General features: G+C 39.1%; 1 protein-coding gene across 2 annotated transcripts in view; it reads left to right on the top strand.

The window, feature by feature from the left end:
• The window catches only part of TNFAIP8 (TNF alpha induced protein 8), a 62,212-nt gene that overhangs the window by 26,049 nt on the left and 9,524 nt on the right, over nt 1–26,639 (top strand). Inside the window, exon 1 of one of the 2 annotated variants that reach the window (XM_065656357.1) lies at nt 15,856–16,175. The exons of the other annotated variant lie outside the window; for it this stretch is intronic. Within the exon in view, the coding sequence (XP_065512429.1) occupies nt 16,145–16,175 (31 nt within the window). The 5' untranslated portion in view covers nt 15,856–16,144. Of the gene's footprint in view, nt 1–15,855; nt 16,176–26,639 lie in introns of those variants that run through there. 2 annotated transcript variants of the gene reach the window in all.

Below are 26,639 nucleotides of genomic sequence, written 5' to 3'. Positions count from 1 at the left end.
TCAGGCATCAGTGCCTTTTGCGAAGAAGCCTTTCAAGGCTGCAGCTATGAGTGGTAAGCTGTTTCTTCTGGAGGAAGCGGAAGGTGAACATGAAGGAGCATTCACCTGAAGGAGAAGTGAAGGTTGTTTATTAACCTCTAGAGGTTATTCCAGATATATTCCGTATTCATGTTCATAGTCCTCTGTCTTATTGCCTCAAGTGTTGTCGACTGATTTTGAGATTCGAAGATTATAATGCAACTGAGAATGCAGCAGCATGTTCTATCTATTTGTGTCCTCCTGGATGGAGGAGATGCGAGCACATCTCCTGTCCCAGCAGCTCCAGTCATGCTTAGTCTATGATGTGGCTGGACAGCATCTCTTAAAGGTATTGGTTACTGTTAACACACACGTTTAGGAATACAGCAGTTGGATTTGGAAAGCACTATGGTTTGTGGATGAAGTGTGCATGGTTTTGGAATATTTCTGGACTGTATACCAGGTAGGCAGTTGTTTAATATTGCTGTCTCATTTTATAATACATCAAGATTTTTACAGACCAGAATGACAGCACATACTTGGGGTAGGATGCTGAATAAATTCACTGAGTGTTAACAGTCAAAACAGCATTTGACCTAACAGTAAATTCTTTAATTTTTATAATGAAAGTCATCCCCAAAACTTTGTAATCACTAAAATGCATGTGAAAATAGATATTTAATTTTGAATTAATATAATGCATCACAAACACAATTAAACAAGAGCCTTGCAAGTGCCTTCAAAGATGCTGTTGACGTTTTTTGTTGCTACCTAGACTTTATCTTTCATAATGTTGCTAACCTTGTTTTTGATGGAGGCATATCAGCCACTTTGATCAATATCTAGTCTCTGGTTCAGTGCGGAAACCGATACTATTTATTTGTTGGGGGTTGGCAGTTCTCCTGGGATACAGAAGATACAGTTTCATTTGTCTTATTTAGTCAAAATAACATTTATGTCTAGTTTGAGTTTTAGTATAAACCACCTGTGAATAATTAACTTCCCTGTACAGCCAATTTGAGAGTAGGTATTTGTAGTTACAGTGTTTTTACCCTATGAAACCAGTACTATGTCAAATCAGAAATCTGTTGCTATATACTTGAAGGTTTTGCCGTAAGAGGTTTGGGGAGGAAAAAGCTGCTGTCTTATTCACTGTGGGATTTTAGCACACAGTCCCGCGTCACGTGTCAGGATCCCCGAAGAGAACTTGCCAGTTTATGTGGGAGTCACAGCCACCAGTAGGTTAGGTAAGGGCTTGCCTGAACATCAGTAGGAGAAGCTGGAATGCATGAGGTCCCCTTTCTGGAGAAAGACACCCTAATTCAAACGGAAAGGCAGCACCTGTTTCATCACAAAATAAGTACCTTAGAGCTTTCACCTCTGAAACAAGGCCCTTCGATGCATGGAAGTTGCTAATACATTAATTCAGATGAAATATCAGTTGTGGAGTTTGGTTTTTTTCTTTATATACTGAGGTTAGGAACAGCTTCAAGATGATAAATTCTTATTTCAAGTCTCAGTCAAGGCGGAGCATCTCAAACCCACTTTGGTTCTGATTTATTTTAGAAACCATTTGGTGAAAAGCCATAAGTAGCTCCAAGCCAGAGATCAGATAAGATGAGCATAAATCTCTGTGGTCATCAAACACATTACTTTTTTTCAGATCTTTGTTGCACAAACACTATTAACTAAGAGTGGTTTGTTTTTTGTTATGCATATTGGCATGGGTACATCAATAGTTCTGCAAATAATTTTTAAGCTGTATTTAAAGAAAGGAGGTAGCATCGATATGTAACACTTTTTAAAAAGTAAGTGTTTGTAGATACCAAGTTTCAAAGGATCTGGAAAAACAGATAGACAATAGGTACCCCAGATGTGCTCTGTTTCTGTGGGCATGTGTGCCTCATCAGTGAAGGCTCCATAAAAACTTGTGTTGCCCACAGTCATGCAGGGGACACAGGCATTTGCTATAGCTTATGATTTAAAAATGCAACTTTTTCACGCTGAGTCTACTTGCATGCTTCTTAAAAACTACGTAAATAAGAAAATGCATCCTTTTCACAACTCTAAGACAAAGCAGCAGTGTTTGTCAGCAACCAGTCATCACAAAATACCAGTTTTGATTAGCAATTTTTTAAAAACTTTTTGACAATTTTTTTTTCAGACATATTAAGACAGATTTCTTATTGGTGATAGATAGTTCATATTTTAGTGCAGTAGGTTCATTCTAGTGCAGTAGGTTCATTCACTATTAAGTGTTTGTATTTCACCTGTTTCTGATTAGTATTGGAATAAATGTCAGAAACCTAGTTATGACAAATTGGAGTTTCTGTTTCTTCCTTGCAGTCAACAGGGTCAAAACCCTGTAACTACTGTGAGATGGCTATCCCTGTGTTTTTTGTCTTGCCTGTGATTTTTGCAGGGAAATGTTCTGTTCTTTAACCCTGATTAATTTTATTTGATAAACTGATATACTGACTTCAGCTATCTACATGTGGAGACTGCTGTGTTTAAATTCCTTAGGAATTTTGAAAAGTTAGATTATTTGTCCAGCAATTGTTGAACAGCTATCTTGAATTGTCACAAGCTTGAAGGTCAGTCTGCATTTACAGTATCAACTGTGGGGTAAAAACCACAGAGGACTGTGAAACCAAACTCTCAGGAAGTGGAGAAACATGATGGCTTATTATTATGTTGCCCAAACACGTTCACTATTTACTGTCAGGTAAGCTTCTGCTGGATTTTTCCTGATGTTAAAAATACATTGTGTTATGTAGGGGTTGGAATAATCTGTTTTGGGACAGCATTGTATTAGCCTTGAGTCAAATATATTTGTAGCCTGGCCTCAAAATGTTACATTTCACCTTTGCTTTTCTGTTCACCAGCTAGACTTTCTACTGTTTTCTACCTGCAGTCAACTGTGCTGATATCAAGTAAGGCTGTTAAAAATCCAATTTGAATAGAACAGCTGTATAGTCAAATGAACATATGAGCTTTCTGCTGAATAGATGTTGTTTTACTGCTTTCAATTAATGTGTTGTTTAGTACTGTTCTTTTAGTTTCAGAGTTAAGACAAGCATGTCGTGTCTGGTATCCGATAAAGAATGGAGATTTATTTTTTTCAATTTCACTTACAGAGATGAAAAGCTTGATAAATCTACATTGGCTTAAAAAATGGATCAAGATGTTGGGAAAAATCTCACCTGCTTACATAGGATTGTTTAGAGTAATGGGAATAATTCGAGTGATGGCAAATCCTATTTCATCTTTTTTTCATGGGGAATGTGAATGCGTTCATACATACATTTAGGATTAAATGCTTTACAGCAACCAGGAAGTAGAAAACATAGACTTACTAATTGTTTTATTTTCTTAGACTTCTGAAAACATGATAGGCAGGTGTCTCTACCCAACACTGATTAAACTAGAATATCCTAATTTGTCTTATTGCATCTCTGTTAACTATAAGTTAAATGCATTTTTAAAAACAAGTCTGCTAAGGTTTTAATTGACATGCAGAAAAAATAAAAGTTACTAATACTTGGAAAAAAATATTACAGGTGGGTGGTCTCCAGATAACGGCAGTTGTACAGCGTACACAGAAATGACTACTATTATATAATTTTATGTAAACGAACCTGCCTCCACCATTTGAGTTCTTTTGAATTTTTGAATTCTCATAGAATTACTGAGTCTTTGTCTTTTCCTAGAAGTGACACAGAGAAAAACGTAGCACTTTGGGATGTTTTGCAGGCTTAGTGAAGGTTGTATGTGCAATCTTTATCCATGGCATTCCTCAGTTATGATGGATATTTTAATTCTGCATAGTAGCAATATTTGTGACTTTTTGGAATTGGACCTTGTATCGCTGCTACACATCAGGTGAGAGGCTGTCAGTATTCCCAATGATTAGATGAGGGCTGGGGCTCATTTCTCCCTTCCCGCACCAGCCTGCCCACTGCTCTTTCACACCGTCTGTACCTTGCTGGGGACCTGGGACCTGTTTTGGTGTGATCTCTTCTTTACAGAGGTGACTACAGCATGAAGAGTCCCCCTTCTCCTATTTGAATTCCTGAAACAGGGGAAACCTACTCCAGTCAGACCCCTTTTTCATCCACTATCCCCCTGAATTATCCATTATCCCCCTGATTTATCCACTGTCTCCACACATGAAACCATCCTGCGTGTCTGGTGAGAGCAAAGGCTACCACTGACTTTGGATCTGGGAAGCTGAGTTGTTGGCATCTCAGAACCTTCTCTCTGGGAAGAAAAAAATAAGGTTGCATTATCCCATTTCTGGAAAGGCAGTGGCAGGATAGGGAAGGGAAAAACTTACAGGCAGAGCAGGGCTGAACCGAGTTGTTGCAGGCAGAAACTGGGTGCAAGGGCTAAGTATCATGAGTAGCACAGTTGTATCCATACCTTGAAGTGATACTTGAAATTTTAGTATGCTTTTAAATTCATTGAGCCAAGTTGTTACCACTATATGATCTATTACATTGCTGTCTTAACATAAGCATCCTCTAGACAGATTCAAGTATTTTTCAAACATACCTGGGATTTGGGTTGGAAAAACCGATCAACATTTTCTGCTGCTGCCTGGTGTGTTGACAACTGATTTCAGGTGACAGCCACTGCATCAGAAGTGCTTAGTTCTCTAGATCTTCCATTCCAGCATGTACAGATGAAATGCAATTTCAACCCTTCTGCGTGATTTGCAATATGAAATGTTAATGCGAGGCTGTACGTGAAGTCTTTTTCACCCGCCCTTTGCTGCTGGTCCTGCTCTTCCCTGGACTGAAGCCAAAAACCCAATCCTGAGGACGGTTTTGTTTGTCGTTTGTGGGCTTTTGGTTTGTTTTGGTTTTTTCCTCAGGGCGCTGTCGCCACCTCGTGGCAGTGGCCAAAACCAGCAAGAAATGCTTTGTGACCTGCCTCAGCCACTGAGAGATGTCAGGAGTGAGGTGGACGTGGGATGCGCAAGGGGGAGTGCGCGGGTCACGTTCGATGCTTCACCTCTCTGCAACACTCAAAAGTTTGTCAATGTGGGATTTCTGATAAAAGTGCCCCATCCCGTGCGTGCCAACAATGACAGAGTTGGTCGTAGTCTTTGTTCTTTTTCTTGCTGTGTTTATTTTCTAAAGTGGGCGAACATCCTAACTGCTGTCCATGCTGAGCCCGAGATTTTGAAAACACACTGTAAAGTCCTCAGCCTTTAGGAAGAACTGCAGTAGCACAACCCCGACAGACCAGCCACCTGAACGGTAAATCGGCTTAAGTATGTGCCATAATGCAGCTTTCAGCAAATGAGATGCTGAGCAAAAAGACTAGGAAGTCTTGTTCCGATCTTGTTATCCATGTTTCTTTTTCCTTGAAACTAAATACTTGAAATAGTTCATGAAAGTCATGCAATAACCCTGTGAAGTGGTATTCAGTTTGGCCTAGCCCCAGAGTACAAACCTGTATTATTGTTGCTAAAGCATTCTAAGAGCTGAAGTATGGATTTCCTGTAAAGTAGACAGAATGCTTGAAAGGTTAGATATACTTCTACTAAACAAACTCTTTTGGACTCCAGCTAAAATTCTGAGGGTTGGTTGGTTGGTTGTTTTTCTTGGAACTCAGAGCAATCCATAGAAATCCAACACTGAGTTTTTTATGTAATACTAAAATGCTAAAGAGTTTACACTTGGAATTTGCCTACATTGCTCACTATTAAGCCTGCTTAATTTAGGAAAAAATAAGCAAGGTATGGATTTTCTGTTGCCATAACTAGATTAAAATAATCAAAGCCCTTGGTTTGTGAGAGAAATTGCTTTAGCTTCAATTAATTTATTAGATAATTATTTTTAAAAAATAAATATGAGAAAGCTGTTTTAGGTTTAAATTATCCTAGCCAAAAAATAAATATTAAATATTAAAGGTTAGCTCTAACTGGGATCTTCCTGAAATGAACACCACATGCTGATGCTGTCAAGCTAGGTGGAAAATAAAAAGAGGAAGATGGTGCTCCTTTGTTAAGACAGTCAGTCTCATTTGGAGCAGCCTAAAGTGCTGATCTCCCACATGTGCTTCAGTTATGAAAATGTCACCATAGGTGGGGGAAGCAAGTGCTGAAAATCTTACCTCTAAGGCTGCCTTAAATGATGAGTTCTTACATTTGTTTGGGTATTCAGAACTGATTTCTAAGCACTTGTTCAGTATAGTCTTAGTTAATATTTTCCCAAAACAAATCCAGTTCTTGCAAGTACTTTTCCAGATTCTTAATGTGGCTTCACTCTGAGCCTTAGGCAAATAATAAACTGATTTAAAACCAATTTGGAACATGGAGAAATCAATATGGTTCTTTGAATGAACACCATGTAATTAGGTACATCTGGCTTGTGAATGTAAACTATAGCCAAACTGAATTTTTAAAGAGCAAAGTCTGCTTAGGTTTAATATCCATTTAAATCTGTCTTTTAATCTCTTAATTAAACTTGAGCTAAAAGGAGATTATTCTCATAGCTTGGTATTTTTTAGTTTTGTTTGATTTGAAATTTTATCTAGATAAGATTGCATTTGATATGCAAGTGGTGTTTTGACTGTTTGCATGATGAATGGCTTTGGCGTCTAAAAGAACAAGAGCATAGTTTGATTGTTACGCATTAGCAAAATACTTGGATTGTTTGCTTGGGACTGGAACACAGCCCTCGCAAACCAAGACACGTGTGTTTTCCCATATGGACACTGATTTATACGAACAAAAACCTTCCTTTTCTAAGGTAATATTCTATTTTCTGTTCTGTCAGCATGACCACCATACCCTTTTTTAAAAAAGAAGAAAAATGTACCTTGTTAGCCATACACTGCAGTAGCACTGTTTAAAACATACTGTATTTAACACAGGTTCAGGCACTTTGTTTTCAAGCTCTTTTTGATTTTTGGCTATGTGATATTAAATTTTCTGATTTGAATTAAAATACCCTTTTCAATTAAAATTGTTTCAGTACTGTATTTTGATGCATAAGCATCTGGTAATACCTCATTTCTTACATCTTGCTAAGAGCGGATCTGGTGTGAGTATCTCTTCTCATGGCCTGTGGTGACACTGTCAGTCTCTGTGTAGCACATTGACTCCCCACTTATCTGGGGAATCTTTTGTGTCATTTCTGTTTCTGAGGCATGTTCTTTTCACCTTTGTGTTTCTGGCGTTCTGCCCTTCAGATTTCTTCTTAAAGCTTTGTTTTGTTTTTGCAAAGGCTGCAATGTCGTATAATAACACAACCATTTCATAAGAATTCTATCATAAACTATCACTGGGGAGCTTTTTTTTCTATTTGACAATGCTAGCTCAGATCTGCTGTACTCTTTACCAAACTGGAGGATTACACCTTCCTACCTCTGTTCATGCGAGTCTCTTTGTCACTGTCTCATTCGCTTCAATGTGGCCTTTTGCTTGGCATAGCTATGTTGGCAGTGGAAATCTGCGTGTGCTCCTTTTAAAGGAAAAACTAAAATAATGAGTGAAATTTTTGGTATCTGGAGGAACAGTGCTATAAGCCTGTTGCAGGCAGAAACTGACTGCAAGGGATGAGTATCATGAGTAGCACAGTTGTATCCATATCTCGAAGTGATACTTGAAATTTTAGTATGCTTTTAAATTCATTGAGCCAAGTTGTTACCACTATATGATCTATTACATTGCTGTCTTAACATAAGCATCCTCTAGATAGATTCAAATGTTGTTGCAGTCCTCGGTGCAAGGCCCTCAGAAGACAGGTGACCTTGAGTATCTGTCTTTAATTGCTGTCATGTCCTTTATGAACTCCTGAACATTCAGCAACCACCATTGATTATCACCTATTTGTGGATAGCAGCCAAGTCAAGGAATGTTATTGGGCATGTTTGCTCTTGAGAAATTGGTTTTTACTTGCTCCTGCACTGAAACTTGTCCTCAGTAACTGGTAACTGCTGGATAAATAAGGGGATCTCAGTGCATGGTATCTACGTGGTTGCAATAAAACAATTGTTATTATTAGTGGTTTTGTACAACATGATACCTATACTCAAGGGAACAGAATTACATCAGAAGTCATGGCATTGCTCTGTGTGTGAATTAGCAGGGTCATTTTGAAAGAAAAAAGGTAAAACCCGATCTGAGCTGTGAGCAGTCTCATACCGCAGCAGTGTGCTGGTTTTTGACAAATTATGTTCATCTTGAGGCCAAAAGGTCAGGATCAGTCTAAGGCAGCATCCCAGTCCTGTGCTGAGGCTGTGCTGTGGCTGAAATGCCCGACAACTAGTGGCAGATTCAGATAAAGCTGATGAAGAAAACTGCGTTTTGAGGCTACGTGAAGATGTTTCCTCATGTCTTACCCACACAGCATTTGAGTAGAGGCAACAACAGCTTAAAAACAACTGTTGCTGCTATTTGGAAACCAACAATCTCAGCGTGTTTGTAACAGACATGGGTTTGAAAGATGCACACTTCACAGCAGTCTTAACGGTTGTCAAGGTGGTTACTGTTTTGTTGTCTTCTTGGGCTGTCAGCTCTGAAAAGATATAGACGTGATTGTGGGTATTGCACGGATGAACATTGTGAACTGTAGAGATAAGACTAAAGGGACTTACAAATTTCATAGCAAAATTATGTTAAATATTAAGCAGGTTCAACTTTATGAGGCCTTTTGTGCATGTATCTTCCTACCCTCTCTCTATTTTCTGTCTCGGGGAGAAGAGCTGAGGTGAGGAGCCTCAGTAAGGCAAGTTTTACTGCATCTGTATGGAAACCAGGATCTGTCCCCTACATGCTGCTTCTTCCTATCCCTAACCTGGTGGGCTCATTGTGAACCTGTTTGTCTTATTATTCTGCTGCTTATTCTGCCAGTCTGTGATCAGAAAGAAGGTCTTCAGACATACTTTTGTACAGCTTGCTCTGTGATGAAGCCTTAGGCGTTACTTACTGAGACCAAAGGCCTCACCAGCAGTGTGGTGTGGGTTCGTACGATACTAGGTTTGCCCTATATTGCTCTTGCCATTTAGAAATGAAAGAATGAACAGGTCACAATAAACCACTAGCAGGGTGGAGAATGGATGCTGAACAGGAGGGTATAGAAACAGGTGATGGGGACAGCACAGGGGAGGAAGGAGAATGGGATGAAGTGCTGGATGCCAAACATGGTGCAGAAGCTGTTGAAGGATCACTTGATCCTTTGGGGATGGACTTTTTATAATTCCTTAATCGCATGGTAGAAACATACTCCAGAGTATCATTTGTAGCTCTGCCCAACAGGTGGAAGTATTGTGAGTGCTTCAACAAGTGCCACAAACACCATCTGAATTGGTCTGAAGTCTGTTGTACAAAGGAGACAAAATGAGTTAACAATAAGGAACAGCAAGCAGTGATGATCAGGCCAAAACCAGGAGTACCCATGTTTTTCAGATCTGGCTTATAGATCAACCTGCTAATGTTTTGGCTTGTTTTGTCTCTCTAGCTTTCAATGGACTGAATTTTCCTAAGATGAAAACAGTACCTGGTACGTGGTTTATGCACGTAAAGATAAATTGCTTAAAAATTCTGCACCGTAGATAACTGAGATGTTGGAGTTGTGCTGGTAAATGAAAACACTGAAGTCTGAAAACAGTATTTCCGACATCAGTCAAAAGCTAAGCACAGTCTAGATTATCTTGATACGTGTGTGTGATATGGTAGAAGATAATAACACAAATAGAAATCCTGAGTAAAGTCTGGCTACAGCAACAACAGGCGAACTACTGTACCTAATCCTTTTAGTTACAGAACTGTATAAACACTGCTATTAAAATCACACAGCTAATCAATAGTCCTCTTTTTACTGTAAAATAGTATTAAACCCCAAATTAACAAAATTGCCTAAGAGTTGGAATTTGGTTTTGCTGCACTCACACTACACAGTGCATATTGCACTCTCTTTTGCAATAATGGAAGTAACACAACTACAGATGGTGTTGCTCTACATCTGAGTTAGGAGATAACTTTAAAATAGTACCTTTGTTTGCTAATTTGAATGTCTGTGTATAACTGTTTAACACAAGAGAACTTGAAATATTACTTTTTTTTTTTTTTCTGTGACTCTGTGCCCCTCCCTGCACAGCTTTCCTCTCTGTGTGCACCATCATGCACATGTGATGTCTGCATGTGGCAGCAGCACAGCCAGCAGGTTTGGCACCTGGGAGGATGCCTGGCAGGTGGATTTCTGCATCCCAGGAGATGGACAGTGCTGGAGGAGGCAGGAGCTCCTTGCTTTGCGCTCTGTAGGTATGCCAAAGAGCTCATCCAGTAGTCTAAATTAATAGGGAAGGGCTAGAAAACAACATCTCTTGTTTTATAAACCTGTGCATCTTGAAACTCAGAGCAGTTATGATCTGCTTGCCTGAAAAAGAGGTTGTAGTGGTACTGGCAGAGATGCAGAATAGGGACAATGGAGCAAGTCAAGGGCATGCTTCTATGTTGTCTTTGACTGCTTACTCAATCAGGAACTTCCATTAAAAAGATCTTTCTGGTAAAACCTACAAACTAACAAGGCACCATTTGCAGAAGAGGTAGCTACAGTTAATTTCTTAATGATATTGCAGTGTGGCTTCCAGGCTTTTGAATTTAACAGTTGGTCCTGTTTTTTCCATGAACTGTTATCTTGTACCTTTTTTTCTGAGGGACTCTTTAAACATCTTGTTGCCCTTCTGATACGGCAGCATGTTTGGAGATTCTACAAGTGTGTGCAAACAAAACCTGTTGCACTTGTTTCTGCTCGGGAGATCACAGAATCACACAGAATCACAGAATCACAGGATGTCAGGGATTGGAAGGGACCTCAAAAGATCACCTAATCCAATCCCCCTGCCGGAGGAGGAACACCTAGATGAGGTTAAACAGGAATGTGTCCAGGTGGGTTTTGAATGTCTCAGAGAAGGAGAATCCACAACCTCCCTGGGCAGCCTGTTCCAGTGTTCCACCACCCTGACTGAGAAGAAGTTTCTTCTCAAATTTAAGTGGAACCTCTTGTGTTCCAGCTTGAACCCATTACCCCTTGTCTTACTGTTGATTGTCACCGAGAAGAGCCTGGCTCCATCCTTGTGACACCCACCCTTTATATATTTATAAACGTTAATGAGGTCACCCCTCAGTCTCCTCTTCTCCAAGCTAAAGAGACCCAGCTCCCTCAGCCTTTCCTCATAAGGGAGATGCTCCACTCCCTTCATCATCTTTGTGGCCCTGCGCTGGACTCTCTCCAGCAGTTCCCTGTCCTTCTTGAACTGAGGGGCCCAGAACTGGACACAATATTCCAGATGCGGTCTCACCAGGGCAGAGTAGAGGGGCAGGAGAACCTCTCTCGACCTACTAACCACCCCCCTTCTAATACACCCCAGGATGCCATTGGCCTTCTTGGCCACAAGGGCACAGTGCTGGCTCATGATCATCCTGCTGTCCACCAGGACCCCCGGTCCCTTTCCCCTACACTGCTTTCTAATAGGTCATTCCCCAACCTATACTGGAACCTGGGGTTGTTCCTGCCCAGGTGTAAGACTCTACATTTTCCCTTGTTATATTTCATTAAATTTTTCCCCGCCCAGATCTCCAGCTTGTCCAGATCTTGCTGGATGGCAGCACAGCCCTCTGGCATGTCAGCCACTCCTCCCAGCTTGGTGTCATCAGCAAACTTGCTGATAGTACACTCAATTCCCTCATCCAAGTCATTGATGAATATTGAAATATAACAATCTTACCTCTCGTTCCCTTTCAGAACATTAGCCTGAGAAAAACTCAAATATTTGAGAATTGGTGAAATCCATTTATAGTGACGGCTGTATCACATCATTTTTCATTACATTTTGCAAATGGTACCTATGAAGAAATAACACATGTCAGTGCTTCAGGACAGTATCTAATGTCTCTTTGTCCCGTGTGAAAACTTGCATATCTACCTGTAATTTACACCCATTGAACAGTATCAGAAGTTGAAAATTTGTGAACCAAAACCCCTTTTATCAGAAATAGGTACGACTTGTTAGAGCTACAGAAGAGAGATGGCATGAGCTTTCCTTATATTACTGCATTGTTGCTGAATGACAAAGTTTACATAATCCCTAGGTTATACATTTAAGTATGGTATGTTTGAGTCTACTCCATGAAAACAGCTGATTGAAGAGCTGTGTTTGTAGCAGTACTGTGCAAGTCAGCAAGGAGTTGTAGCTGGGTATGGACTTTATTTTAATTGTTTAAAGATGTGCAATCCATTCAATGTGACATTCTGGAAGAGCAGAAATTATCACCAGACAACTTTAGTTACGTTAAGCAAACATGGCGAGATTTTTTTTTTTTAAAAACCATGAATATGTAATGTCTGAAGTGTTACATTACCACTTCCTTCTCTGGAACTGTTCTAGGGCTGTGCAGGTTTTTGTCGTTGGTAATTTTTGTTTGTTTGTTGGTTGGTTTGGGTTTTGGTTTTGTTTTGGTTTTGGTTTTTCATTTTGTTGTTGTCGTTCTTGTTTTCAGCAGGAGATTTATTCTTGTGTCCAGGGCAGCTGCCTTCTCTTTGAAGCATACTTTTAATGTAGTCGTGCTGGTTCCTCTTTTTTGTGAACCAAAACATTACAGTCTTTTTGACAGTTTAGCACTGAGCTTCAGAATCTTCTTGGCAGTAATTTTAGCACCATTTTGGGGCTGCTAGATTTTTATTATTTATTTTAAATATTTATAAAATATGTAACAGGGTTTGCCACCTGTGTACCTAATAAGAAAATGCTTCTGTAAGCAGAGCTGTCTTAGTGTGTACCGAGACATAAAACATGGGCCAGGTTTTGTGCTGGGGACGTGCTGACACAGCTACCCGTCCTTTCACAATGCCCTGTGTGTTGCTGTAGCAAGCCAAGGCCTGGCTACAGCCTGTTCTTTCTGTGGCAACCCTGCCTTAGTGTTAGCAGAAATGAGGACAATTTACAAATGATGAGCAAACAAAACAAACCCAAGTTTTTTGTTAAATAAAACCAGAAGTTTTTTGTTTCAGCAGAAGGGTATAAAGGACCATACTTCACTGTACTCCCGTGTCTTACCCAGCTTCATGGCTTTTAGACTTTTAGCCACTGAAACTTAGCATGTAAACCCATATTTTTGTGTGCGCTACACAAAAGAATTTTTCTCTGGGAATTCTGACCTTCCCTCTGTGACAGCATCTGTCCAAATATGTGGTGGGTTTTAAGCCCTTCATTTTAGGAAGTTACTTTTCCCTAAGAGAATCTGCCCTGTGAAATTAAGCTTTATCTACTGATTTTACTTTCAGAGTTTTTGTCATTCTTTGTTTCGTCCTTCCTATTACATATCACATGCACAGTTTACAAAGAAAGAGGGTCTTTTTAAGCTTCCAGGCTGTTTACTTTTCAGGGGATGAAAAAAACCAGTGTGCATGCTTCAATAACTGGCTCTTCCCTGCAGGTGAGGTGGTATCATCCCTTACCTGGGATCATGTGTTGTCCATGGGCTCTGTTTAATTTTTACCTGCCTTATTCTACTACTTTTACTGGCCTTCTAAGTAAAATTATTGCAGTTCATAGGGTGCAGACTCTGAAGAATGTGATAACGTCCTCATGATCAAATGCCATTACAAGTCACTGCTTAACCTAGGATCAGAAAATTACCTACGTAAACGTGCTTTGGCCTGGTTAGGGTCTTTACAGCCAACGCATGTGTTTTTATGAAGCATAACTACCAAAATGAAACATAAAAAATCATGTCTCAAATCTGCACTGAGACACTGTAAGCAGGAGGAACAGGGCTGAGTGAGGAGATGTGATCTTGAATCTGTAGGGAAGAATTATAACAAAATCATTAGGTTTTTAGTATCTGTCCAGAGATACCTGAAGTTTCTGAAAGATTTGAGAAATCTTAATTTGCAGAACTTGCTGACATTTAACCACAGGGCTCATTATCTCACTGTATCTGTCATCTCAAATAACAAAAGGCATCCATCTACTGCGTAAATCTGTCCATGCAGGGCTCTTAATACTGGCTTATATTCTGGCTATTTTATCTCTCTACCAACATGCCCTTTGATTAAAGGACCCCAAAGGCTATTGCAGTTCATCTTGACTAACACTTATGTTTCTTCCTGTTCCTCCTCTATTCTCTGTGTGGGTTTTTTGAGAGGTCTCAATCTACTAAACAGTAATTACCCCAAATTACCCCCAAACCAGTTTTGGTTTGTTGTTGTTGTTTAGGTTTTTGTGTTTTTTTGTTTGGGGGGTTTTGGGTGTTTTTTGTTTTATGGTGGGTTTTTTTTAGTGTTTGTTTTGTTTTTAACGTGAAAATGTGGCTTCTTTAGCGAGTCCGGTGTTGTAATTACTTTTTCTTCTGTGATACTGCTTAGGGTAATATTCACTTTCATTCTCGTGCTTTGAGGAATGTAGCTGCTGTGCTTTGCCACACCACAGGAGATGATGACACCTGTAGAAGACAGCCAGCTTCTCAAAGAATGTCCTTAAGGGACCCATGGAGTTGTTCATATTGCAAGATAAAAAATTGCCAGTGTCACCAAGAGCCTTTAACTAAAATGAGATCTGTCTGTCTTAGGTATGAGAGAAGTACATGTCAAAGTACAGTCCTTATAATGAATAAAATCACTCAAAATAGGACAAAAGTTGCTCAAATTCTGAAGTATTATCTATCCCAGTCCCCAAAGCAACTTTGCCATGGCTGAAGAATTCATACTGCCCTTCCTGACTCTGTACCTTTTACTTTTGAGACCAGCCTACCTGCTTACAGCCTTCCAATAAGCTTTAATGAACATGGATGAAGGTTAAAATCTGAAATGCTTCATTTTTTTTCCCCCTATGTGCCCCAATTTTGTGCAGCTGACATCTTTGGCTCTTTCTGATTTCACCTTGAAATACACTTATTTCTACTTGACTCCAGTAATAGGTTTCGTAAATGTTAATAGCTGTTAATAGTGTTAGTTCCAGGAAGACCCTGACAGCCCTTGAGGCACATGCATTTAACCCTGGGAGGGGGAGGCAGGTAGGAATTTGGTTGTATGTCAGAGCTGGCAGTGCCATCAGGACTTCTCCGGAGAGATCACGCCTCTCCTTTTCTCTGATAGTCACGTTTCCACTGAGGTTTTGTCTGCTGTGCTAAAAATATATTAAATGAGTAAGTCGGAAAAGATGATTACTTTTGACAGTGATTTTACTGGAGGTTGTGCCAGTCGGAAAAAAGGCTTGCAAATAATTCCCCCTGATTTTTCTATGAAGGTGTGTATGATACATGGTTGGAGAGTGACTGCAGAAGGCTGTTCTGTTGTGATGCTGTAAAACAATGTCATGTAGTAGTTAAAAATAATGTTTGTTTGTGGCTTTGTTTGTTTGTTTGTTTTCCCTAGGATACAAGGGGGTCTGTCACACAAAGAAACCAGATAGTTTTTCCAAGAAGGAAAAGTGAATTACTCCTTTCAGGGTATATGGCACCATGCACTGAGCATAAGTGGAAGAAAAAAAAAATTATTTAGCTTAAACTACTTGAAAGAAAGCTGCTGCTTCTCATGATTTAAGCATTGTATTTAGTCACTCTGTATTAGTCAGTGTAATTACGGAGGCTACAGAACTAATTCCAGATAGCAACCAGTGTTGAAATCTACAATTTAGGCTTAAAAAACCAGTTGATTTAAATTAGATTTTCCTGCAAGTCGAGAGAGCCCCAATCTGATCCTCATTTACCACAATCAGACACTGCTCCGCACTCAGGGCTTTTTTGGTCTCCCTGCTCGCTTTCTCATACCACGTTGGCAAGCTGCAACAAGTGAAACTCCACCCTTCCGACAGACTGGGGAGAATAAAATTCATAAACGGCGACTGCTGGCAAGTAAAATTAGAGTTTCTCTGAAGGTGCTGGTTTTCCAGACAGTCTCTGGTGTGCAGCTGAGAAAGGGGCGGGATCCTTTTCAAGTAGCTTAGTTGTGATTTGCTGAATTCATAGACTTTTCCCCTTAAAATCCCAGGCCCTCTCCTTTTGGTTTTTTTTGTTGTTTTTTTTTTTGTTGTTTCTGAGAAGTTGACTTGTGGCTGCTTGTCTGCAAGCGCATCAGCTGTAATCGGGTCCCCAGTGCCTTGTGCTGACACCATGAGTTCGGAGGCTGATGAACCCAAGGAAGGTATGGTTTTTAACTTTTCACAGGAAATGTCTGTGCTTGCGTCTCCAGCACCGTGTTTGTGAGCGTGGAGGAGAGTTTCTGCTTGCTTTTGTGTTTGAGTATTCAAAGGGGAGGGAAAACTGCCTTGGCAAAACCATCCAAAGTTCTGCCGATTTCTCTGGATATGAAATGACTGAAGTGTTGGCACCTGGGGATATTGATCTGTCTCACACCTGGAATGTTGATAAGTGGAAGAAACAGTGTTCTGAAACACTGGTGGGAGAATATTGAAAGAGGAAGATTTTTTTCAGTTTGGAAGCACTGTATTTTTCAGCAGAAAAGGAAGTTGCATGGGGAGAAGTGAAAGGTCATTATTTTGGGAGTAAGCCTGATGTCGCTTACTTCCCTCTCTGAATGATTGTGCAGGCGTGTGTGTGCATGCATGTGTGTGTGTGTGTGTGTGTTAAAGCTGAGAGGAGTGTGCCAAAGGGTTTCATTTACTGCTTCAGGAGTGGAACGCGTGGAGGAGCTGGAAGTGCTCCAACAAAAATACAGTTATTCCCTAGTGTTGATTGAGAGGGGGTGCGAGCCACAGTAGGACAGTAGGGAGCAAGCGGGGGAGGAGGAGGGCAATTTCCTGAAAGTGCCGATATACAAAAGAGCATTTATACAGAAGAGGGAACAGGGCAGTGGTGGGGTTACACACTGGATTTCTTAGAATTGATGTTTCATGGTTACAAATAGTCCTTAGGGAGACTCAAAGAGATCCAGTCTGCCTCAGAAAAATAATTGAAAAGAAAAAACCAAACAAGCAAGCAGAAAGGCAGCCTAAGCAATTTATATTTGGTGAAAACAAGAAATTTTCAGGAGATTTCAGATGTTTTTTCCCTCATACTCTGTACAACTTCCCCACTTGAAGAATAACATTGCTAGGGACCACTGCCTGCTTATTTGCACAAAAAGTATTTTGTCGATTTGCAGAAAAGTCAACCTGGACTGAATCAAACTTAATGCTAATAATGCTGATAGAACTTGGTTAGTAATGAAGCATGATGGACTGTTTTGAGAAGATTTACAAGGATACTCTGTGTTTTCTTTTTCATCTTCTCCTTGAATGAACAGATGAACTAAAAGACAGCTTTTGTTGGTTTTTGGTTTTTTTTTTTTTCCAAGAAGATTCTGTAGGACAGATTTATTGAAAAACAGAACTGAAAAAAATATTTCTCTACAGAAACTGTTCGAAAAACAGAATATGTGAATAAAAATATGGCAATGTGCGCAGGCTCCCTGAGTTTTACAGCAGGATTGATCAGCATGCATGCCAGAGCATGAAAGATCCTCTGGTTTATATACAGGAAGCTCCAGACAATTTTACCAAGTTGACAATATTTGAAATGTAAATTTCCTTGGTTAAAGAAACCTCTTACCCCCTTAGATGACTCAGATTTTTAAAATCCCCTGAAAATATTTTTGCTTTTCTGTGCATTTCTTTTGAAACAATTTGAGATGCCAGGATCTTCATGCTGAAGAAAGCACTTGGAGCAAGTGGCTGAGACAGAAAAGAAAGAGTAGCTTTTTGCTTAGTTATTTTTAGCTGCAAAAATATTTGAGTTTTGCTATCCTATGATTTTGATAGGTTAGACTGGAAAATAAAAACCAGTAGCCATTGCTACTACTTACAGATATCACTGAGAAGGTTTTTCAGTCGGTCTGTAAATGTATTACTGGTAATATATTCCCATCTGTAAAAGAATAATTTAGAAGATACATGAGAAAAGGGAGGTTAGTGTATATGTGAATAAAGACTGGGATTAACAGGTGAATACATAGAGCTGCAGCATTTATACTACTTTGCCTAGTCTGATTGAACACGATATGAAAGATCACTGATCAAAATACCTGTGGATTTGTAGTGGTTCAATGTATGTGGCATAAAATAGGCATTCAACTTACTGGCTCTGTTTCATCAAGAAATTGTGCTTTTTGCATAAAGCAAATTGGTGCTTCACAAATTCAAACTGAATTTGAGGCTCAGCCTTTTGACACTGAGGATATATAACCTTTTAAGTGGTTTACCAAAGGGAAGGTGGTTGATTTGTCCTTTAGGTACAAGACTGAATGTCACTCTCTGACTTACCCAAAAATTATGGTGCCCAGACAGGGAATTAACAGGTAAAGGTCTGTGACTGATTATCGAAGGGCCAGAGGGCACATTTCGACAATTATAAAATAGTTATTTTACCAAATTCTGTACATTTCAAGGCGAAAGCTAGCAATGAAAGCATGAAGTGAAAGGAGGAGAAAGCTACAGGAAAAAGGTTATTTTAATGTTGCTTGTAAGGAAAGGCAGAATTTTTTGTTTTCCTCAAAGCAGAGATGCTCAGGTGCCCAGGGGAGCACCACTGGCCAGGAGCTAGTGAAGGGATATGTGAGGACCTCTGAAATTCAGTTGCAGCTTCTAGGCATGGCTCTTGTACCACCTGTTGGAAGATGAGCCTGAAAGAAAATGAGGGTTGAGGGCAGTAACAGCATCAAACATCATATATGTTCTGATAATTATCTGATGCTGAAGTGAGCAATACTTAACTGCCAGTTACTTTATACAAGTGAATTGCAGTATTTGGAGAACACTGGGGTGTCTATAAAAGAGGATTTAATGGGTTAATGTATGTAGTTTTTTAAAATCTGCATTAAAAGAAAAAATCAAAGACCATACGTTTAACAATGGTAAAAATGAACCATACCCATTGTTACAGTGGAACCCAAAATCAGGGTTGATTTTGAAAGGTGAACTCCTGAAGAATTTCTTTTTCATAACTAATCGAATAAAGGTAAAGTCTGTGACTTCAAGTCAAATCATATTTTTTAGCAGGAACTGTGAGTAAAAAGACATTGCTAGAAGACAATCATTACTTCACTGTATTTTGTACTAATTGCTGGATGTGGGGTATGCAGCAGTGTATCTGGAATTTTCAGCTTCTGCCTTTGATCTCTTGCTCTGTGTTAGAATGGTAACATGAAACAGTTTATTTTCTCCCATCATGCTGCTTGGTAACACTAGAACAAGCTTTGTATTCATCTGTATACCACAATGCTGTGGTAAGTATGTCTGTGTGTCCGTGTGTGTATGGCATCAATCTGTATTGCACTTACAGATTCCAACAACTGTCATGATATAAATAACCCTGGCACATTTTCTTGTAGTTACTTTTGCACTGGATGAAACAAAGAGCATGGTAAATTCAAGAAAATACTATAGCATATAACTGCATAACATAATTCCAATGTGGTGTTGCATGGTGGTATGTTGTACCAAGAAAGGTTACAAATGGTTTCAGGCTGTTGTTTGACTTAATTCCTTTCCGTGATCTGAAGGAAATGGTCTTGTTGCTGTCATATTAAAAATATGTATCATGAACATACCTTTTTAAACAGATGCCAATACCAGTTAAAATTATTGTGATGTTAATGGATCCCTTACATAGTATTTCTTCAAAAGAAGGAAATAGTAATTTATGTAAATCTTCAGAAAACTTCAGCTTCATTCTACAAGTTTTATGCTGTGTATTTAGAAAACATCAGGAGATAACTCTAAGGTCTCAAAGGAAAATTAAAATAATAACAGGTATCAGAATTAATGTAACACATAGCCTATGAAACTATGGATATTATGTTACAAACTTGGAAGCAGTGAGAGCCTGCATTGTATTTTTATCATATTTTTAAGTACTGCATTGCATGGGAGAGATCTCTGCGTTCCTACAACTGCTCAGAGCTTTTTTAGACGCAATTAGCATTTTTTAATCCAAATGCAATTACCGAGGAATGAGCTCACCTGTTTTGTTCCTTTTAGAGCTCATAACAGAGACACAGGGGTTATAAAATCACAAAACACTTGCTGTTTTGAGAAGTCAGTACTCCCTCCTGTAAGTAGTCATGGATTTGCTTTGACATTTTGCAGTCACCTCTTGTTGTGTGAAAATTTTCCATGGTAGAACCATGCTCATTTAGATAACAAATTGTCTGCTCTTATGCTCCTACCAGCCACTTATCCATCCAAAACATCAATGGGAGTCTGTAATGTATGATTTTCCATCTCGCTGTATCCAAAACTAGCATTTGTTAGAACCTTTTATGCTTTTATGACAGTGAACAGGAGGATCCAAACTGTGCAAGTAGACCGTTATCCAAATACAAATGCAACATGTACCAGGTGATGACAGTCCCGTTTCATGGTAACTTTTGAAGTTAGAGACTATTGTCAGGCATAATTAGAATAAACTGCATGAAACCCATAAGATTAAAAAGAAATAGGATGTCTCAGTGTCCCCTTTTGTATGCAAATCTGAATGGTTTTGTGTGACTTGTGTGACAGCTGCCAAAGTTAGAGATTGTCCCCTTCTCTTTTGTGGACCCCACTTTTCCATATGGAGCCACAGTGAAGCTGCACAGACAATCAGTATGTACCCCACATATCAGACCCACCTTCTGCTCTCACCCTTCCTTTGTTTCACTGGCTCTTTGCCTGCACTCCCTTGTCAAAACAACCATCTCCATAAAACATTAAGGCCAGTGAAACAGGGGCTTTTTGTTGAGAGTAGTCTGAAAAGTTCAGTTCTGAAGCAGGAAGAATGATCTGGCCCCACTGGATGTGTAAGATCAGTGGAATGTGCGGATTAGTCAATTTGAGGATTTTTTTTTTTATTTCCCAGATAACTTGCCTACTGCTGATGAAGAGAATTAAAAGATTACCAGGGTCATATGCATCATGTACATGGCTCTATAAATCAGACCAATGCTTAACAATTTGGCATTTTGTGTTATCCATACTGTAGATTGTTAGAATTCAGGATTAATAGGACAAGCTAAAGGCAAAATACATCACTTTAGTACAGGAAAGAAAGAAAAAATAAGTAAGTTTATGAGAAATTAGAAAGAAAGAATTATTACTGACAGGATGCTGTAATACTCTATCACATATGCATGGGGAAAGCATTGCCAGAGGTGAAAATGGTAGAGTTGGAAGGAAAAACAAGAAGCTAATGCCTTAATGAAGAAGGAGCCATGGGAAATTTGGAGGAAATAAGACCATGGTACATAGGCAAGTCAGAACTGCTAGATTTTTTTTTTAAGGTAGTTCGGAGGAATTTATGTTCAATGAAGTAAGATACAGGAAATGGATAAATAGCTTTGAGGACAGGACTACAACTGCCATGGTTTGCAGTACAGCTGTTGCTGCTCCATCTAGATGTGGGCACTTTAATCTCTCAGTAAGAGCACTGACTTAAGGTTCTTGAACCATAAGACTCTGGGAGCCGATCTGCATCTCTCCTGTTAAAAATCAAAAGAATGGTTGGTTTTATTTTCCTGGCCCATCTGTAAATAGATTAGGTGGCTACTCTAATTGCTTCTTCTACAGGCTCAGAATTGAATGGATTGAACTGGTGGGGTTTTTTGTATACCATGTTTGGAAGTCCATATGGAGTTGTCTTCTGCAGAACATCTCATACTGCATATATTTAGCAATCCCTTGTGCAGCTGGAGCAGATGAGGAAGCTAGGTGGTAATCTGAGCAGAGGCCATGGGACAAGCAGTAGCTGTAGCTGGCAGGTTACTTCAGAGAATCACTGAGACTCTTAACAGGTTAATCATTTAGCTGCAATTGTTGGTCTGAATATTAGGTTGCTTTGAGAAAATGCCATTAATATAATTATAGTTGTGCAATCAAATCTTTTAATCCGTAGCAAACTGCAAGACTCGTGTATAATGCCAAATAAGATACAGTCCCTTCAGCCATATGGTCAATAGAGAGAATCACAGATTAAGTGAGGCTTTGGGGAACTTCTGGAGGTCATTGGGCACAACCTTGCAAATGAGGCGGAGCTAGCTTTGAAGTTGGATCCAAATTTGAAGTTAGATGAGGTTGCTTAGGCCTTTTCCAGTCAAGTTTATAGTGTCTTCAAGAGTGGTGGTGCCACAGCTTCTCTAGCAACATAGTCCGACATTTGACTTGCTATGAAGGTGGTTATTCCCAATGAGAATTCCCCTTGCTGCTGCTTTCATCTGTAGCCCCTTGGTCTTTTGCTATATATCCTCAAAAAGAGCCTAGTTCTGTCTCCTCTGCAACTATTCAGTAACAAGTTAGATGTATGGGTTACATCCACTATTAGCCTTCAGGGTGAGCAAACCCAGTGCTCTCAGCCTGTCCTCTGTATCACACACTACTGCTCCCCCAGCCATCTCAGTGGATGGCCGCTGGCCTTGCTTCAGTCTGTCAGCTCCTTTTTTGGAGATACTGGGAAGCCCCAAACTGGACACAGTACTTCAGATATTGGAAAACAGTACTTTTTTTTTTTTTTTTTTTTAATTCTACCAGTATTTTCAATTTCACAGAATTAATTGTCGTACTGGAGACTTAAGTTTCCCTGTCTTCCTTACATTTATCAGTTGATGACAGCATTTGCTATATTATAGTAAGTACTTCTTAGGCTCTCAGGTTATTTTCTTTGAGGAATTTGCAAACTTTGCACTGTCATAAATGAGGCAGAGGTTAGAGATCAGGGAGCAAAAGTCAGTCAATCTCTAGAGAATCAAAAGAAGTATCTGGGTAAGGGGAGGGCCTCGCACCTACATTCAGAAAGGCTGTATTCTTTATCAGTATTATTTCCAAATATAGCAATAGGCTAAATTAATGGCTCCTAAGAATAATGGATATTTCGTAATGCATGGGCCAGGGATAACACAAAGGAAATGTAACGATCAAATATTAATTGTAATTTGTATTCAAAAGCACACATCCTTTCTTTCACCAGTAATAATTCATAATTTGGTCAAATCTTCTATTAAATTTAACAGTTTCACAAGGTTTCTTAAATACTGCTTTTTGAGAAGCATATTGCTTCCCCTCCCCCCTCTCCCACCTTATGCATTTAAAATCTCTATAAACACATTTGCATAATAAATAAAGCAATCTAAACTATATTGCAGATGTTTTTTCAACCTTCTGGACTGATTTTTTGTTACAATTAGATTACAAAATGCCCTAAGAGGAGAGCATTTCATAAAGAGGTTTGAAAGAGCTCCTCATTTTTATGCTACTTCATGAAACAACTTCTGTTTTTCTTTTTCCATACGTCACGCTTAATAGAAGAAGTAGTAGGCTAAAAAAAGTTTCATGTATTTCGTAATGGCTTTAAAGCCAACAATTACTTTTTTCATGTTTAAGGATTATTTTTTCATGTTTGCTTACTGGGTAGACACTTCATAGATCCAGTAGTACCCAGTAGTAGTACTGTTAGTAGTAACGGTTGCTGTAAATGTAATAAATTTGAGTGCTTAAACTGACCGTTTCTGCATTAGTAAGCAGCACCAACCTGGAAGGTAGTCTTATACATATTGACATGAACATTTTTCTAGTACTGTGAGAAATCTGGAAGTTACAGATTTTATTGTTTTCTCTGTCTGCATCAGTAGATTTGCTGATTTACTTGTGGGTTTTAGTGGTATGTGTACAGTTTTGTGGACACATCTCCATCACAATTACTGAACAGGATATACTGCGGGATTAGTGATGCAAATGCAACTGCCAGCAGCTCGGTTATTTTAACCGTAGAGTCAGCAAAAGCACAAACCTTAAACCTGTTGTCATTTGGTCACAGTCTTGTTTTGAGTGAGGAGAAGAGAAACTGGGAAACCTGTCTGTTGAGATCTTCATTCTACATTGATCCTTTGGGGATGTTTTCTCATAAATTTTGGTTTTCTTAAGATTCCTCACCTGGGTTGGGGTGTGGTTTGATTCAGACTCATCAGTGGATTCCCTGTCACAATTCTGTTTTGTGGTTCACTTCTAGCACTTGACTGGCTAGCAATGAGAAGTACAGAGCCCCTGCCTTTGCATGGCATGGTGGATTCAGTCTGTGTGCTTGGGATCCAAAGTTTTCACCACAGATCTGTTTCAGCAGAAGCAATGTAGAGGATTGAATACACGCTGTAAAAATGAATTTATTTTTCCCTACATTTTGCTGAATCCAGTATAGATATTTGTAACTATACAGATTAGTAATGAAAGATCAAAGAGTATGTTTTGCGTAGCAATAGGGGAAAATTACATTTGAATTTGACATACAATAGGCAAATGTTGGGGTGTCTGCAGAGAGTTCTACTCCTGCTGGCAGTTTACAGTAATGAGACTAAATTGCAGTACAGTGGGAGTAAGCATTTCATTTGTTTGAGAGTGTTTATCCTTAAAAGGTTTATAATTTGAAATCCAGGGACGTGTTCTGAGATGTATTTTATGTATCTCAAAAGGTCAGTACTTGCTGGTTTCTCTAAGGCATTGGTAGTTGACCTGTGATTTCAGTGGACCTCTAAGAATGTGGTACCCTCAGGTCTTAATCACAAAATGTTTAAATTTCACTTCATACAGGAATTAATAAACCACTGAATCAGTGCTTGCACAGACAAGCTTCCATGTAATTAACTTCTTTGAAGTGTGTAGGAAACTTTGACTTTCAAAAGTGCAGAAATGTCATTGTTTTAGAACTTAAATATTTCATGAGATCTGTTTTAGCTTTTACTATGTCCACTTCACCAAACTGTTCTACAAAGATAGTTTTATTTAAAGAAAGAAGAAAATGTTGGTTTAATATTAGCAAAAGCAAGTAAATGACACTTCAGCCACGGACTCCAAGGGCTATTTTTTCCTACTTGCAAAAGAGAAAATGAATCTTTCTGTTCACTTAAAAACATATGTATTAAAAATATTCACTAAGAAATGGTGACTTAGACTTTACTTCAGAAACTAAAAAGAACTTGAAACAAGGAATTATGAATTGGAGCAGCTGAGAACAGAAATATCGGGTATTTCAGGAAAGAGGCTCTGGTGTTTACATTTTTGATGTCTTCATGAAGCTCACGGCCTTGTACACAATGCTGGAGATTAGAGCTTTAGAAGTCTGTGAGGTAAGACATCACTGTCCTGGATGTATGTTTAAACTAACCTTTCTTTGCAACAAGCAGTTGGTGTTATAATCAATTGAAAGAGATGTAAATTGTGGTGGATTTAGATGTTGATCAGATTATTGTGGTTTGTCACGTAATGCCATGCAGTATGATGGGAGACGGTAGCACTGTCGTAGTGAGGAGGACAGAAACTGTGGACATTTTTATTTCAGTGCAGAAATGTAATCTAAATAATTTGAAATGTAGATTGATGGTGTTCATTTTTACCACTTGAGGCCTTTCTTCTCTGGGTTCAAATTTGCATTCTCTCCTCCTTCCTTTGGGGTAATAATCCCGAAAATCTCAAGCTACAACAACCTTTCCTGGTAGTGGATACCCCTTCATAGTTCATCACTGCTGTACCATCTGATACCGGTGCAAAGTAAACAAGCTGGACATTTAAATTCTACAGTAGTCAACACCTGTAAAAAACAATCTCCTACACCTTGCCCAGAGGAGTGAACACGAAACAGATGCAGGTTTTACAGAATCACAGAACAGTTAAGGCTGAAAGGGACCTCTGGAGACTGTCTAGTTTTAGTCAGTAAATATATTTGCAACATTTAGTGCTTTGCTAGGTGTCAAAGTTCTGTATCCAAGTAATACTGCTTCCTGACATAAAAGAAAATGACAGTGTCACACACATGATGTTTAACCAGAAGATTTAATTTTACAGAAGAACAAGTAACTAACAGTATTAAAAATCGAATTTTTCTCTTATGCTTTATGTTCTGGGATTTAATGATATTAATGAAAGTAAAACCGAACTCTCAAGTTACGTGGGGAGATGGACCTGTTTTGGCAGACTTCATGTATGCCTGAGAGTTTACATGCTGTTAAGTTAAATATTTTAAAGGTGGGGGGTTTGTTTTGTTTTTCCAGTAAGAGTTATATATAGAAATACTTTGCATACTTTTTCAGCTGTTTTGAGCATTGGTTTTGAATCGGAGATGCCAAGAATAAAGCTAACCAAGTGGAAACAAACAGGAGTCAAAGCAAAGCCTCCAAAAGATAGATCGTGCATTTGGGTATTGGGGAGCCTGTTCTCAACTGATAACAGGGGGTAAGGGAATGAAGAAGATAAAATACTCTCAACCATTGATTTAATGGCTGGAAGTGTGGAGTCAAGTCCTGGTAGTTGTGCTATGGATACAGAGGGAACTGGCTGTAGCTACTAAATATTGGGAGAAAAACTTAAAATTTGGGGTTGGTTTATTTTGCTCCTCGTGGAAGAGGAAAGTAAGGGAACTGCATGTTAGCAGGGGCAATGGAAAAGACCACTATGGCCACCATACAGTCTTTCATGATCACAGATACCACAAATGATTGGTGAGGAAGAGTAGACAAAGCATATACTCTATGTACAACTATGTATTTAACGCCAGAAAACTTATCCTTCATGCTATAAAACAGGAAAAGAGGTAGTGAAAAATTAAAAACTGCAAAATAGTTGAAGGATGTCACTAGTGTCCCAGGCCTAGAGAA

This window comes from Caloenas nicobarica, chromosome Z (assembly GCF_036013445.1).
Source record: "Caloenas nicobarica isolate bCalNic1 chromosome Z, bCalNic1.hap1, whole genome shotgun sequence".
In the NCBI taxonomy this organism is placed as follows: Eukaryota; Metazoa; Chordata; class Aves; order Columbiformes; family Columbidae; genus Caloenas; species Caloenas nicobarica.
Note: the sequence above shows the minus strand (reverse complement) of the source record. Positions and strands in the feature narration are given on the sequence as shown.